Source organism: Mastigoproctus giganteus, chromosome 5 (assembly GCF_048544385.1).
Source record: "Mastigoproctus giganteus isolate SK-2022 chromosome 5, ASM4854438v1, whole genome shotgun sequence".
Taxonomy (NCBI): Eukaryota; Metazoa; Arthropoda; class Arachnida; order Uropygi; family Thelyphonidae; genus Mastigoproctus; species Mastigoproctus giganteus.
Genome location: NC_143579.1, coordinates 10,535,438 through 10,552,090, shown reverse-complemented (window position 1 = coordinate 10,552,090; position 16,653 = coordinate 10,535,438). Strand labels below are relative to the sequence as shown.

Sequence of the window (16,653 nt, the reverse complement as noted above, 5' to 3'; positions counted from 1 at the left end):
TACTGACGCTATGCTGCTGCAACAGGATCTGGAAAGGTTGAACAGATGGGCTGAGAGGTGGCAAATGAAGTTTAACATTGACAAATGTAAAGTACTACATATGGGAAACAGTAACCCCAGAGCAACGTATCAACTCAGCGGTACTACACTGACAGTGGTGGAGAATGAAAAGGACCTGGGGGTAATGGTGCAGGCAGATATGAAGTTCTCTGAGCAGTGCAGACGAGCTGCAAGAGTAGCTCATGGTGTCTTGTCAATGATATACAGGAATTTTTCTAGCAGGGATAAGGAGGTGATTATTCCCTTGTATAAGGCAATGGTTAGGCCACATCTTGAGTACTGTATACAGGTCTGGAGGCCTCATTTCAAGAAGGATGTAGAGCTGCTTAAACGGGTACAGAGAAGGGCAACAAGATTAGTGAATGGAACAAAGGGTTGCTCTTACGAAGAAAGGCTTAAGTTTTGCAAATTACAGTCTGGAGACTAGGCACCGGCGAGGTGATCTGATAGAGGTGTATAAGGCTTTGAATGGTTTGAGCATGCTTAATGCCAATGGGATTCTTCATCTTGCTCAGAATAATCACCTCAGAGGGCATAAATTCAAATCGAGGAAGGACAGATGTCGGATAGATGTGCGGAAATTTGCCTTTGGCCAGCGGGTGGTTGGTTGGTGGAACCGACTTCCAACTCCTCAAATAGGCCTTTGAGGTTGGGTATATTCATATTACGTTCTTAGCGTTTTTTCACCAACCTTTCATGGAGTAAAATAAAATTAAAATAAAATAAAACAAAACAAATCTTGATAACTATATTTACAATAACCTGTATTTACAAAATTAATATACGTATTACAATATTAAAAGTATTAAAACACAAGATTAAAATGCATTAAAATATACTAAGTTAAAAGCGATAAAATCCCGTAGCTTTCAAAGGCTCCAGCCTTCTTCTTCAGCAGTACTCTCTATTATTCAGTACACCTTTAAATAACCGACTTCCATCACTTGTTGTTGAAGTTGATAGCCTAAACAAATTTAAAGCTCAACTGGATAGGTATTTCGAATGAACGGAGGGGTGAAATGGGAGTGGTGTGTGTGTTTTTTTTTTTGGCTGATGCTGAATAGGCTTGCTTTCTTGCATCATATGCCTCTGCTAATGAAGCACTGATATTGTGTTTGTTGCTGTTTTCTGACTAGGAGCAATTTGGAAAATGTGCAGAAACAGAATTCTCTTGGTTTGTGCAGAAATGTTGTTGCTTTTTTTTTGCTTGTGTGTGTGTGTGTGTGTGTTTTTTATTATAAATCATAAATTATTATTTTCTAAGGCGCTTGAAATGTAACACATTGCGTACATTAACTAACTTGTATTTTTTTATCCCCCCAACTTTATTTTTTTATTTCCCCCCCAACTTGTATTTTTTATTCCCCCCCCCCCACAACTTGTATTTTTTTATTCCCCACAACTGGTGAAAGTGAAAGGAAGTTCTTAGAAATGGATAATGGATTAGGTGTTTAATTTCATCCCTCTGAGGTGAATTTTAATTACTCTATCACTACTAACTTAAGCTATCTAATCTGCTTGCTGTTGCTAGATGCCTCCGTTCACATATCATCAGTATAATGTATGTGACCTTAGAAATACAAGGTGCGAGATAAGTCATTTCTATTTTGACATGCTTATGAATTTTTTATTTCTGTATCAGTTTTTATGACTAAAATTGTAAATGCCACATCATCACTGAGGTTTTATGACAGTATTATATCGGTATCCCACATAGACTCCTGCATTTTTGCCACATTTTGTATTAGTATTGCAAATGATGCAAGAAAACAGTCTTATACAGACAGCATCAGCCAAACAACATTCCCTGTAATAATTTGTCTAGTAATAATTTGAATAAATTCCCTGAATTTATTCAACCTGCACACTTTGACAACACAAGAGAAAGTTTAATTCAGTAATCAACTACCCACTGGCTAAAGGCATATTTCTGCACATCTATCCAGCAGTTGTCCTTTCTAAATTTGTCTCCTCATACATGTTGAGCAAGAGGAAGGGTGCCATCAGCATTTGGCTTACTCAATCCATTCAAAGCCTTAAACAGCTCAGATCATGTGGGTTGCTAGTCGCCAGACACTTCAGTTTGCAGAACTACTCTTACAAGAGTTTCTTGTAAGAGTAGCCTTTTTATACACCCTCACTAATCTTGTTACAATTCTCTGCACCTGTTCCAGCAGATCAACATCCTTCCTAAAATCCTTCTTAAAATCAGTATTTACAGAAGAAAGGTCCTTCATAATGAGGGGAACTGAGAGCAAAACTGCGAAGCACGAAATTAGTGATATTGAAGTTTCAGAAGATTATTTTTCAGAAGATACTGTGACGGTCATGTTCAAAGCCGCTAAGTGGATTTTTCTTATTTATTGATTTGAAATTATTGTTTTTCTAAAACTTTTGATTTAAATTTAGTAGTATAACATTATTTTGTGATTAATTTGGTGTATTTATTCTTTACTCGGCCTTGTAAAAGTATCGGTAAGGGTTTCCACGTGTTCGTAACTACCGTTCGTAACTACCGCTACCGTTAGTAACTTTCCCGCCATTGTGATACCGTACTAGATATACCGTAGGTTATATACCGTACTAGATAGCGTTAGTTGAACTTCGTTAGCAGTTAAATTGTACATTTAAATAAATACATATAACGACTTAGATTACAAACATAATATAATTAATAACATAACATAATTAATTAATAAATTAATAGAATCATGACTCAGACCAGAGCAGCAAAGCAAAAGGCTCAAGCTAATGGAAGTGCTGTGGCTCAGAGCAGAACTGAGGGGGGGTAGTTGTCCTCTGACTCACAGCCTTATAAAATGCACTGTTTGCTTGATGTTTGCAGAGCAATCGGGTACGGGACATGATACTGCCAAGGGGGATGTCTTTGTGTGTGCGCGATGCAAGGAGTGTATCGATATCAGGCAACAACTCGGCGTTCTTGTGGGCCTATACGAGAGCTTGAAGGACAGGGTGGATGCCCTCGAAGAAACTAAATTAAGGGGCCCATCGGGCTCTCAGCTGCCCACATCAACGCCAGAGCTTGCACTTGGGCATCGCGTGACACAGAGACAACCCCTAAGGCAGAATGCGCTGGTCCCGAAGGAACTAGTAGTTGTTGGTGACTCTATTGTCAGGGAAACGGGGAACATGCTTTGTAAAAAAGATAGGTGGAACAGGACCAGGGTATGTCTGCCAGGGGCAAAGGTTGATGACGTTGTAGAGCGAATATCATCTTTTAAGGGCACAAAAGGTGATATAGTTGTACACGTTGGCACTAATAATATTAAGAGTAAGAGACAGGCAGGATTACTTAACAAGTACAGGTCACTGTTGAACAAAAGCCGAGAATTAGGGTTGAATTTGAAAGTGTCTGCAATTCTGCCCAGACACGATAGGAGGGAGTATATGATGAGAGCCTTGTCGATCAATTCGGCCCTGGAAAGATTGTGCAAGGCTCAAGGGGTAGAATTTTTTTCAGCCTGGACTGTACTTGTTAACAGGAGAGATTGCTTCTACAGGGATGGGATACACTTAAATAGAAAGGGTGCAAGAATATTTGCTGATGCTATCAAGGCAGTGTTAGGTGGGTCGGAAAACTGCTAGCTTGGGGGGAGACAAAGACCAATAGATTGACAGTAGACACTGGCAGAGGTGAAAGAGATTCTTGCACTGCTTCTATTAGAATGAGCAGAAGCCTGAAAAACAAGATGCATGGTATTTCAGAGACTGCTGGGAGCCATTGCGGTACAAGTAAACACATGGGTTGTGTTAGGGTAGCTAAGAATAGAAACAGGTGCAGGTATACTTGCGTGTACACCAATGCTAGGAGTTTAGTAAATAAATTTGATGAATTTGAGGTATTGCTCAAAACATCAAAGGCAGATATTGTTGGGATATCAGAGACGTGGTGTCTCGCAGATATAAGTAATGCGGAACTGGAATTTGGGGAATACAATGTGTAGGGTATTGTATGGTCGTGGTACCTGCGTGTACCGGTGAACTATACAATAAAGATCTTATAGAAAGGATAGACAGGACAGGAGGGGGGAGGGGTTATGCTATTAGTTAAGAAACACATAAAAACCAAGGAAGTGAAGCCAGTCGACATCGCTGGACAGTGTGGAGTCAGTTTGGTGTGACATTAACATTGGGAGATCGAAATTGAGAGTAAGAGTGTGCTATAGGCCTAATGACTCTGATGAGTATAATAAGGAACTGTACAGGGAAATAGAGTGGGCCAGTAAATCAGAGTGTCTTATAATGGGAGATTTTAATTTCCCAGATATTGACTGGAATTTGGGGGCTGGTTACTCACACACTAGCAGGGCTTTTGTGGATTTATTGGATGATTGTTTTCTACATCAGCATGTTCGGGAGGCAAATAGAGGGAGTAATACTCTTGATTTGATTATCAGCAGTGATTCTTCATGCATTAAGAATCTGCAGATAAATGAACCACTAGGTGGCAGTGATCACAGTGTGCTGAAGTGGGATTTACTCAAAGAGGTGACTACCATTAGGGGTAAAGGGAAGGGTTATTGCTTCCGTAAAGGCGACTACGATGGACTGAGACAGTATTTAAATTCTGTACAGTGGGACCAACTGATGATGTTACCAACAGCAAATTCAAAATGGGAAGCATTCAAAGAACTTATCTTGGAAGCTACTAGGCTTTACATACCAACTAAGAAATATTGTTCAACGTTTAGGCCAAAATGGATGTCAAATGAACTAATGAGGCATATGGCAGAGAAGAAAAATGCATGGGATACATACAAATTAACACATGACACAGAAGCCTATGATAGATACAAGTTGATATGCAACCAAGTTACAAAGGAGGTTAGGCAGGCAAAGGCAGATTACGAGAAATCCTTGGCAAGGGATGCAAAGAAAAACAGCAAAGAGTTCTTTACTTATGTAAACTCTAGAAGGAAGGGGATGAATCAGATTGGTCCACTTGATATTGATGGGTCAAGTGTTGATGATCCTGCTCAGGTAGCTAACAAACTAAATGAATATTTTGCATCGACATTCACACATGAGGAGTTATTCAGCGAGGGGAATGCCAGAGGTGTATTCAACTCTAGCAGTAAGCTACAGAATCTTGAAATAACTGGGAGTAAAGTGGAGGAGAAACTGTTGAAGATAAATATAAGAAAGGCACCTGGGGTGGATGGGATCTATCCAGTTATATTAAAGGAGGCAGCAAAGGAAGTAAGCAAACCCTTAGCCATAATTATGAGAGCTTCCTTGGACTCAGGGGAGGTACCCATAGACTGGAAATGTGCAAATGTGACCCCAATTCACAAAGGAGGATCAAAGGCTGACACAAGTAATTATAGACCTGTGAGCTTAACTTCTGTTCCAAGAAAATTAATGGAGACACTGGTTAAAGAAGCACTGCAGGATCATTTAGACAAGACTTCAGTTATAGCTCAGACACAGCATGGTTTTGTTAAGGGGAAGTCTTGCCTGACCAACTTGATTGGATACTATGATGCAGTCACAAAAGAACTGGATGCAGGGAATAACTTTGATGTTATATACTTGGATCTTAGAAAGGCTTTTGATACTGTTGCACATGGAAGACTGCTACACAAATTTGAGCAGTGTGACATTGGAGGCAAATTGCTGCTATGGATAAAGGGGTGGTTGAGGGGGAGAAGACAGAGAGTGGTAATCAATGGACACTGCTCATCGTGGACTGATGTTATTAGTGGAGTCCCTCAGGGCTCAGTGTTGGGTCCATTATTGTTTTCTGTATTTATAAATGATATTGATGATGGTATATCGGGCTTAATGTCCAAGTTTGCAGACGATACAAAGGTTGGCAGGGTTGTCAAGGACACTACTGACACTATGCTGCTGCAACAGGATCTGGAAAGGTTGAGCAGATGGGCTGAGAGGTGGCAAATGAAGTTTAACATTGACAAATGTAAAGTACTACACATGGGAAGCAGCAACCCCAGAGCAACGTATCAACTCTGTGGTACTACACTGACAGTGGTAGAGAATGAAAGGGACTTGGGGGTGGTTGTGCAGGCAGATATGAAGTTCTCTGAGCAGTGCAGACGGGCTGCAAGAGTAGCTCATGGAGTATTGTAAATGATATTCAGGAATTTTTCCAGCAGGGATAAGGAGGTGATTATTCCATTGTATAAGGCGATGGTCAGGCCACACCTAGAGTACTGTATACAGGTCTGGAGGCCTCATTTCAAGAAGGATGTAGAGCTGCTGGAACGAGTACAGAGAAGGGCAACAAGATTAGTGAATGGAACAAAGGGGTGCTCTTACGAAGAAAGGCTTAAGTTTTGCAAATTACAGTGTCTGGAGACTAGGCACCAGCGAGGTGATCTGATAGAGGTGTATAAAGCCTTGAATGGTTTAAGCATGCTCAATGCTGATGGGATTCTTCCTCTAGCTCAGAAAAATCACCTGAGAGGGCATAAATTCAAATTGAGGAAAGACAGATGTAGGATAGACGTGCGGAAATTTGCCTTTAGCCAGCGGGTGGTTGGTTGGTGGAACAGACTTCCATCCCTTGTGGTGGAGGTTGATAGCCTAAATAAGTTTAAAGCTCAGCTGGACAGGTATTTTGAATGAACAGAGGGGTTAAGTGGAAGTGGGTTTTTTTTTTTTTTTTTTTTTTGGCTGATGCTGAATAAGCTTGCTTTCTTGCATCAAATGCCTCTACTAATGCTAATGCTAATTTATTAGAAAAACTTTAGATCCTAAAAGTAAATAAGGAGAGTGTGCATTGAACCATTAAGGTTATTATGCGAGCACATCTAGACTCTTGCGAAAACATAAAGGAGTTCAGAGATTGAAATGGATAACTACTAACCGACTTCAGTGGTAGGAAAAATCATGGAGGAAATTATCATGAATGCATAACAGGATCGTTTGGATTGAAATGGAATTCTGAAGGAAACGGCATGGTTTTGTAAAGGGAAAAACCATGTTTAACCAACTTGGTAATCTCTTTCTTTTTTTTGAAAACTACAAACACAAAAGGTACTAGAATCTGCAGTATTTAATGCCATGTATGGGTTTGGGAAGATAGAAGATACTGGTTGATTTTAGACTTGAATTTCTGTAGGATGTAATTTTCAGGAAATGTGTGTGAAGAAAGGTTGTTCCAGAAAAAGAAAAGTTGGTTCTATGATTTTTACATTTGATGTTAATGGGTTGTAGCACATGTCCAGACTCATTTGGAAGAAGACTAAGGTTACAAATGCCATTTCAGAAGAGTGCCCATAGAAGTATCTATAGATAAGGCATTCAAGAGAAACAGAATGTTTCTATGGGCACTCTTCTGAAATGGCATTTGTAACCTTAGTCTTCTGTACTTGTAAAACAAATTCAATACTTTTCCTTGCTAAGCTTCTTATGATACCTTTATTGAAATCTGATACCACACTACCCTGTTGGGATGTCCTGACGGGGTCACTTAGTAACAAAAGTGATTATGTAGTTACATAATTTCATAATTAAAAATTAATTCTGGTTAATATTATAAACTTGATTCTCTGTGAAGACCTTACAAACGATGTAATGTCTTTGCAGATACAGAACTTGAGGGTGAGATTATGGACAATATATATGTTAAGAACAGTTTTTTTTGGTAAAATAACCAAAAAAACTGTTGGTATAATAGATTTTACCTTATTTTATAACCTAAGTAACCTTTGTAATAAATAATGATAACCCTTCATATTTTCACATTCAAATCTTTCTGTCTTTTATAAGCAATGATATAGTCACCATTATAATTACTGTTGAAATTGTTAAACAGCTGCTAAATAAAATGACCTAAATAACAAACACTTCATTATTTTCAGGGTAAGACTGGACTGTGATTCAAAAAAATGGAGGTAAGTTTATTGTCAAATTGTTAAGATATATGAACTGGAAAGGATGAAGCAGATCAGTTTTTATCTTTCTTTTCATGATTGTGACCTTAGCTATTGTTGTGGTGCTCAGGTGGGGGGGGTGGCATACTAGGGAAGTGGTGCCACTTGATGTATATGTGATAGGTACTCAGCATCCAACAGTATCTACCCTTATCACTTTCTCAGATATAAGTCAAGAGAAAGAAAACAAGCATTTAATTGATTAACACTATTATGGTTGCCTAACCCATCACTTTACAGGTGGACTTCTTTATGTTATTTTTCTACAACAGTTGTAGAAAAATAATGTTATGTTATTTTACAACAACAGTTGTAGAAAAATAACATAAAGATTCTCTCTCTGAGTTGTTAGTTTCCACTATAATTAGCATTAGCATTAGTAGAGGCATTTGATGCAAGAAAGCAAGCTTATGCAGCATCAGCCAAAAAAAAAAAAAAAAAAAAAAAGTAACATAAATAAATAAAAATAACCACTTCCACTTCACCCCTCTGTTCGTTCGAAATACCTGTCCAGCTGAGCCTTAAACTTATTTAGGCTATCAACTTCCACGACAAGGGATGGAAGTCTGTTCCACCTACCAACCACCCGCTGGCTAAAGGCAAATTTCCGCACATCTATCCTACATCTGTCTTTCCTCAATTTGAATTTATGCCCTCTCAGGTGATTATTCTGAGCAAGAGGAAGAATCCCATCAGCATTGAGCATGCTCAAACCATTCAAGGCTTTGTACACCTCTATCAGATCACCTCGCTGGTGCCTAGTTTCCAGACACTGTAATTCGCAAAACTTAAGCCTTTCTTCGTAAGAGCACCCCTTTGTCCCATTCACCAATCTTGTTGCCCTTCTCTGTACTCGTTCCAGCAGCTCTACATCCTTCTTGAAATGAGGCCTCCAGGCCTGTATACAGTACTCTAGGTGTGGCCTGACCATTGCCTTATACAAGGGAATAATCACCTCCTTATCCCTGCTAGAAAAATTCCTATATATCATTGACAATACACCATGAGGTACTCTTGCAGCCCGTCTGCACTGCTCAGAGAACTTCATATCTGCCTGCACAACCACCCCCAGGTCCCTTTCATTCTCTACAACTGTCAGTGTAGTACCACAGAGTTGATACGTTGCTCTGGGGTTGCTGTTTCCCATATGTAGTACTTTACATTTGTCAATGTTAAACTTCATTTGCCACCTCGAAGCCCATCTGCTCAACCTTTCCAAATCCTGTTGCAGCAGCATAGTGTCAGTAGTGTCCTTGACAACCCGGCCAACCTTCGTATCGTCTGCAAACTTGGACATTAAGCTTGATATACCATCATCAATATCATTTATAAATACAGAAAACAATAAAGGACCCAATACTGAACCCTGAGGGACTCCACTAATAACATTAGTCCACGATGAGCAGTGTCCATTGATTACCACTCTCTGTCTTCTCCCCCTCAACCACCCCTTTATCCATTGCAGCAATTTGCCTCCAGTGCCACACCGCTCCAATTTGTGCAGCAGTCTTCCATGTGCAACAGTATCAAAAGCCTTTCTAAGATCCAAGTATATAATATCAAAGTTATTCCCTGCATCCAGTTCTTTTGCGACTGCATCATAGTATCCAATCAAATTGGTCAGGCAAGACTTCCCCTTAACAAAACCATGCTGTGTCCTAGCTATAATAAATTAAAAGATTTTCCAGAATTGTTTTGCTTCTGTGCAGTGTCATATCTTGCAGTTTATTACACATTGTTAATACACTGCTTGACAAAATTAACAGAACAAAATGTTTTCACAAATATTTTATTGTGAACAGTGTCACCAGAGGCGAATATTTGATATAATAGGTGTCCCGGCATGCAAATTCTTAGTATCCAATAGGAATCAATCTACCACCTTACAGAGCCATGCATTATGAAATTTATTCATGCCTATAAAAACACAGGTTACGATCACATCACTTCATTCCCATTTTTTGGCAGGTCATTGTCTAATTCTTTAAGATGGCAGGCCATTGGATGACTTGAAGCTGGGTAGTTGTAGGCAGAAGTGGCATAACTGCACACTATGGAAGCAGTTTCAGGAGACTGGGCCCATTACAAGAATAGATGGCTGAGGTCACCCAAGGGCTATGTCAACCAGAAAACCACTATCTGGCTCTAACAGCAAGACAGAACCCTACGATGCCTTGTCATCAACTGTCTCTTGAGGTTGCTGCAGCCACGGGTGAAAACATTTCCAACTGGACTGTGTTAAGAAGGCTCGATTCAAGTGGACTCTATGCAAGGAAGTCAGTATTTATATCCCCATTAGCTCCAAGCCACCGCAGTCCTCTTGGAAACTGGTGCCATGAACTTGGAGACCTGACAAATGGGATACAGTTCTGTTTTCTAATGAGTCCCATTTTAGCCTACAATAAATTCTAGATTTTATTTCAACTGGAGACAACGAGGAATGTAGTACCAACCCTCCAACATCAGAGAAAGGGACACTTATGGTGGAGGTGGTGTTCTTGTGTGGGATGAAATAATGATCAACAGCCCACCCTTCTTCATGTTTTTGATAGGGAGTTCGTAACTGCACAGAGGTACCAAGAACAGATCCTTGAACCCTATGTGCAGCTTTTTAGGGGTGCAGTTGGCCCAGATTTTCTTTTCATGCATGACAATGCCACTGCACATAGAACTCAAGCAGTGGAGGAATATCTTGAAACTGAAGATATCCAGCGACTGTTATGGCTGGCACAATCGCTAGACTTAAATCTGATCGAACATGTGTGGGACGACCTTAGGCATCACATTGCACGCCAACAGCCAACTCCTCGGTCACTTGATGAATTAAGGTCTGTACTGATGGAAGAATGGGATTTGTTGTCACAGAATGTTGTTGTCACAGATTTGTTGTCCCTAGGCCTGCAGAGCATAGTTCACTGCTGCAGGCCTGTTTAGCCATTGGAAGGACTCATATATTCTGTACTGATGTCGTGTGACCATATTTTCAAGTATCTTGTATTGACTTCTATAACATGATCTTTTTTGGTAATTCTTATACAACCCCTGTAAATGCCCCTTATACCTGTCTGAAGTCTCTTGCTCTCTCCTCATTTCATCGTTAATCTATGGTACACCACCATACCAAATTTTGTCCTGCTTCATTGTTTTCTACGTGCTCTGTTAATTTTGTCGAACAGTGTAGTAACATTATATAAATTGTACCTGAATAATTCTGATAAATGTATATTAGCAAATGGCCAGCAAATATTGTTAAATGTATAGTAAGGAAAAATCATAGAAAGCAATCTTTTAGCAATTATGCAGGAAGTATTAAAACAATTTGATTCAGGAAACACAGACATAGTTTTAGCACTTAATTTACTATGACTTACTGTGATGACAAAGTATGGCACCATCAAGCAGTGTCATATTATGACAGGGAGAGACTGACTCATGGACAACATGAAGAAACTGTTAGAAGCCTGTGCAATTAATAATCAAAGAAATAAAATCCTGGATAAAAGCTGAATAACAACATTTCCAGATTTAGATAAAAATCATATTTCTCTACATATCATAATACGGAGAAATATGTGTATAAGTTGAGGAAATAATAAATCTAGTAATATATCGGATGTACCTCAGCACCAGACCCACTAACTCATATAAGAATATAGGGGTAAGGAAATAATGCTTAGCTCTTCACTGATGAGGTAATACAATGTATTACAGCTCTATTCCCATATATATATATATTTTTTTTTTTTTTTTTTTTTTTTACATGCATACCACAAACTGAATCCTGTATATGGTAGTACTGGCAGTCCTGACAGCCTCTCTGCACTGCTCAGAGAACTTTATGCCAGACTACAGTTACTCCTAAGGTCTCTTTTGTTCTCCACCAGCTTGAGTGTGGTACACTCTAATTGGTATCTTATTCAGGGATTACTGCTGCCCATGTGCTGTAATTTGCATTTACAGTGTTAAAACTCAGTTGCTCTACTCAGCCCATCTGCCTAATTTTTCTAGGTCTTGATTCCTGTCATTAATCACCCTGCCAACCTCTGTACCATCTGCAAATTTAGACAGTAAGCTTGATATGCCTTCATCAATATCAGTAATAAATAGAGCATGGGCGAAGAGAACCGTTTACACCAGTTTCCATCACATACATTCCCTATTATCTGGGCCTAACTGAGCATATAGTTTGGGTATTGTGCTATTTCCAGACACACTGTGTGCAGCTGCCAGGGCAGAGGTTGCACTTGCACACAGTTGTGTCACAGGTCAAGGACCCCATACCAAGGGAATATACAAGTGGGGTTGTGTATGAGATAAGGTGCCTGGATTGTGGGGTTGTGTATGAGATAAGGTACCCGGATTGTGGGGAATGTTATGTTGGTGAAATGAAATGTCGGTTTAAAGATCGTCTGGGGAAGCATATGAAGGAGATAAAGACCGCAGATTATGGGAAGTCTGCTGTGGCAGAACAGTTTTGGGAGAAGCACCATCAAATCTCCCCAGACGAAGCTGTTATCCTCGACCGGGCACATAGATTTTGGGACCGTAAATGGCTTGAGAGCTTGTAGATTTGCTCCTCTGAGAGCAATACCATTAATAAAGACAGAGGAATCCGCATTCATCCCCTCTTTGAGGCCGTGGTTCTTGGACGGGATAAGTGGTTCCGCCTGGCACCTGAGCCATTTCCGGTTCTAGTGCACATGGGGAGATATAATACAATGCAATACAAATATAATACAAATGTATTATATTTGTATTGCATTGTATTACAAATGTAATACAAATATAATACAAATGTATTATATTTGTATAATAAATATAATAAAAGTGCGGAAGGGGTGAAAGGTAATTAAATTAATGTGGTTGAAAATTAAAATTCAAAAATTCAAAATTCTCTGCTTTTTATTTGAATTTTAATTTTCAACCACCTTAATTTAATTACCTTTCACCCCTTCCGCACTTCACATACATTTGTATTATATTTCACATTACGCTTTTTGTAAATTTGTATTTCTTTTTAATTTACATTTTTAACCTTATTTTTACATTGTGTAGGGACTACCTTGTTTACTAGTATTACGATAAAGGCCGCATATTTGCTTCCTCCCTTTTTCTAATACTACAGACAAGTTTGGAAACGCAATGCATGATACATGGTCAGGAGTAGTCCCCTGATGAATTTCCTGGCTATGTATCATATTTTCATCTACTATATTCAGTTTCTGCATATTTGCCATCCCCTGATTTGACCTCTTGTCAAAATTGCCCTCCCATATCTGAATACAGTGTTATTTACTTATTTATTTCTTTGTTATTTATTTTTCATTTTTATTTTTGTACAATTTTTTTTTTTTTTGTTTGCTTCCTCAGTCCCAGTTCATTTTTGTACTAGGTTTTTCAAATTCTTTCACACGTTTAACCACTACTTCACTTCCACTTTCGACTGGCCCTTAAACTTCTCTTTGTTCAGCCACATGTGTACTTTTCATTTTCACAGACACTATTTATTTTACAAACCACACATTATTTATATATATATATATATATATATATATAAGAAGAAGGAATGCCTACAATATTTCAATGCTTATGAAGATGATGCATTTGCAATAGATCTGTGTTCATCTTCTGACTACAATTTACTGATGAGAATACTTTTCCAGCCCGACTGCAATTTACTTTGGAGAATACTTCCATGGTGTAGAATTCAGCTTTCCGGGTAATATTTCATTTATTAAAAAGGCTTTTCTTTCTCTTTCTTCCTACATTGAAATTGTACGCACTTACCGCAATTTCTCACTATCTAATTTCCATAGCAGGGACTCCAAATTCATTTTATGTGAACTGCAGCTCTTCAATGGCTTATACTTGTGTGGGAACATAAAACTTCAACATCTTGTAATGGAGTGGGAATTAGTGATGTAAATCTGTAAATATCTGTACAGCACTGTGTGATTAGTGGTGGGGATGCCAGGAAAGCTGTCTGGGACCACCTAGTACAATAATTAAAAAAAAAAAAAAAGTGCCCATGATATGGAGGGAGCCAACAAATCACATCACAGACTGTTACTTCAGTATGGTTCCTCCTTTTAGAAAAGGGATGACAATGAAGAAAAAATGGAAAGTGACCTACCCAAATATACCGTCTGCAATTTGTCCCATGCCTCACGGTGAAGTACTACCTATTCCTGAACCACCCGACTGTTTTTCTGTACACGCTGATCAACATCAACTTTATAGGCAGCATGAAGAAGTACAGTAGCCTTCTACGTCAAGGAATCCACCATTTTGTCCAAACCTTTATCCTTCTGAACCACATAAGATCACAGAAAGTGAGCTTAATTACCTCATCAGGGATCTCGACCTGCCGAAGAATAAGGCAGAACTTTTGGCCTCGAGGCTACAACAGTGGAATATTCTAGATCATTCTGTGAAAGTGACAGCATTTTGTACTTGAAATAAAGATAAAGATAAAAAAAAGATAAATTCAATCAAACAGAAGGTGAACTCACTGTTTGTAAGGATGTTGATGGTCTAATGGCAGCAATGAACATGACGCATGTTCCCGAAGAATGGTGACTATTTATAGATGCTTCTAAGGTTAGCCTTAAGGCTGTGTTATTATACAATCGAAATATACTGCCTTCAGTACCTCTTGTGTATGCTGTCCAAAAAAAAAAAAAAAAAAGAAACATACGCAAACATAGAGAACATCCTCTTAGGTAACACTGTCAGAAGTATGAATGGTAATCATAAAGTTATTAGAACTACAAAAGGGTTACACTAAGTATTGATGCTTTCTCTGCGAGTGGGATAGTGGCCAAGGATATGCACTATGAGAAGAGGAGTTGGCCTCAACAGAAATCAGTAACACCCAGGAGCATTCACAAACTTGCAAGAGATATTCTCAATACTTAGTACAGAGCAGATTAAGGCAGCCATTTTCATTGGTCCATAAATAAGGCAACTTTTCAAAGAGGAACAGTTCAAATGTGTTCTTAGGGATAGCGAGAAACAGCGTGGAAAGAATTTTGAAATGTTTCGACTAGTTTTCTAGGAAATGTTAAAGCTGGTAACTACAGGCAGCTAGTGGAAGATCTCATTACTTCTTACAAAAAAGTGAGGTGCAACATGTCATTGAAGATGCATTTCTTGCATTCACACCTGAATTTCTTCCCCCCCCCCCCAAACTGTGGTGCCGTCAGCAATGAACATGGTGAGTGCTTCCATCAAGGCATTACAGTGATGGAACAAAGATACAAACACAAATGGAGTGCCGCCACGTTAGCTGATTATTGTTTAATGGTGAAAAAGGATGCTTCTGAAGCTGAATACAAGCAAAAGGGTCCCATGTTTGATACACATAGCTATATCTTACTACCATATAAATAAAAAATACCTTATATAAATATAAAAAAACTACTTTTTTCAAAAATAAGAGCCAATCTGTCATTTTAAGAACTATTTCCGTGTTTAGCACCTGAAAATCTATAGAGTAAACTTACTTTCAAGCCTGGAACAAGATATGTCTGTTTACAGAGAGTAGCAGTTCTGATAAACAACTTCACCTGTCAAGAGCGAACTGTGAGAAGCGTGTTACATCATATCGCGTCCACACAGCTACATCAGGCCCGCTAAGAAAAACAAACGATAGACAAATGCAAGCTACTGTTAGTTGACATAAGAAGCAATAAAGCGAAACAGTAGCAACAACTGTTTATGAAAGGCGAACACATCGTATTTCCTTTCTTCAATGTGTATTGCACCTACGAACAGAAGATCAAGGAAATCCATCTGTTTGAAATGGGAAAAACTGGTGTAAAACTGATAACACTGCATTGCGCATTTGATTAAAAAAAAAAAAAAAAGTTTGCTGTATTGTAATTGTTTTTAGTAAACAATATCGGAACAGTAGTTTCCTGAGTTTGATCATCTAATGAAATTTCAAGAAAATATTTCTATTTATAGCTGTGTTATAAACTTCGAAAACTGGTGTGCAAAAGAAGAAAAAAAATCATCCGCTATGAATAACGGATTGTTTCTTGAAATGTGTATTGTTCACAAAACTGCAATATTTTCGAAAAATACAAAGCTAACAGATTATGAATCACGAGCTGCTCAAAAAGTATTCTTAGAAAATATTTGCTTGTTACGCTTTGATGTCATCGCAAAAGGAGAAATTCTGTTTTATTACAGAAACTGAATAAATTCACTATCCACGGTCATAATGCTGTTCTGTGTTGCAATAAAAGTTAAACCCTGCTGAAAAATAGATTTACTTCCCATCACTTCTCTTGTTTTACAAAGAAATCTTCTCTTGTTTTAGGCAAAGAAATCTATGCCTTGTCTTTCCAGTGTCCGAAACATTGCCTTATGCTGTATGGAGTCAAATTCTTTTTCATAATCCACAAATGCTAGGCATAATTGTGTTTTATATTCATTTGCTTTCTCCATTAGCTGTGATATTACGTGAAGATGATCCATAGTTGAGAATCCTGTCCTAAAGCCAGCTTGCTCTTTCGGTTGATTCTCATCAAGTATTCTTTCTAATCTGTTAGTAATGACCCTTATGAACAACTTGTAGATGTGGGATAACAAGCTAATTGGTCTATAATTTCCAATTTCTGATTTATCTCCTTTCTTATGCAGCAAAACTATGATTGCATTATTCCAC

General features: G+C 38.6%; 1 protein-coding gene across 1 annotated transcript in view; it reads left to right on the top strand.

The window, feature by feature from the left end:
• Nucleotides 1-16,653, top strand: part of LOC150085165 (RUS family member 1) — a 173,910-nt gene that overhangs the window by 68,457 nt on the left and 88,800 nt on the right. The window contains exon 5 of the mRNA XM_090373057.1: nucleotides 7,908-7,940. Within this exon, the coding sequence (XP_090229183.1) occupies nucleotides 7,908-7,940 (33 nt within the window). The remainder of the gene's footprint in view (nucleotides 1-7,907; nucleotides 7,941-16,653) is intronic.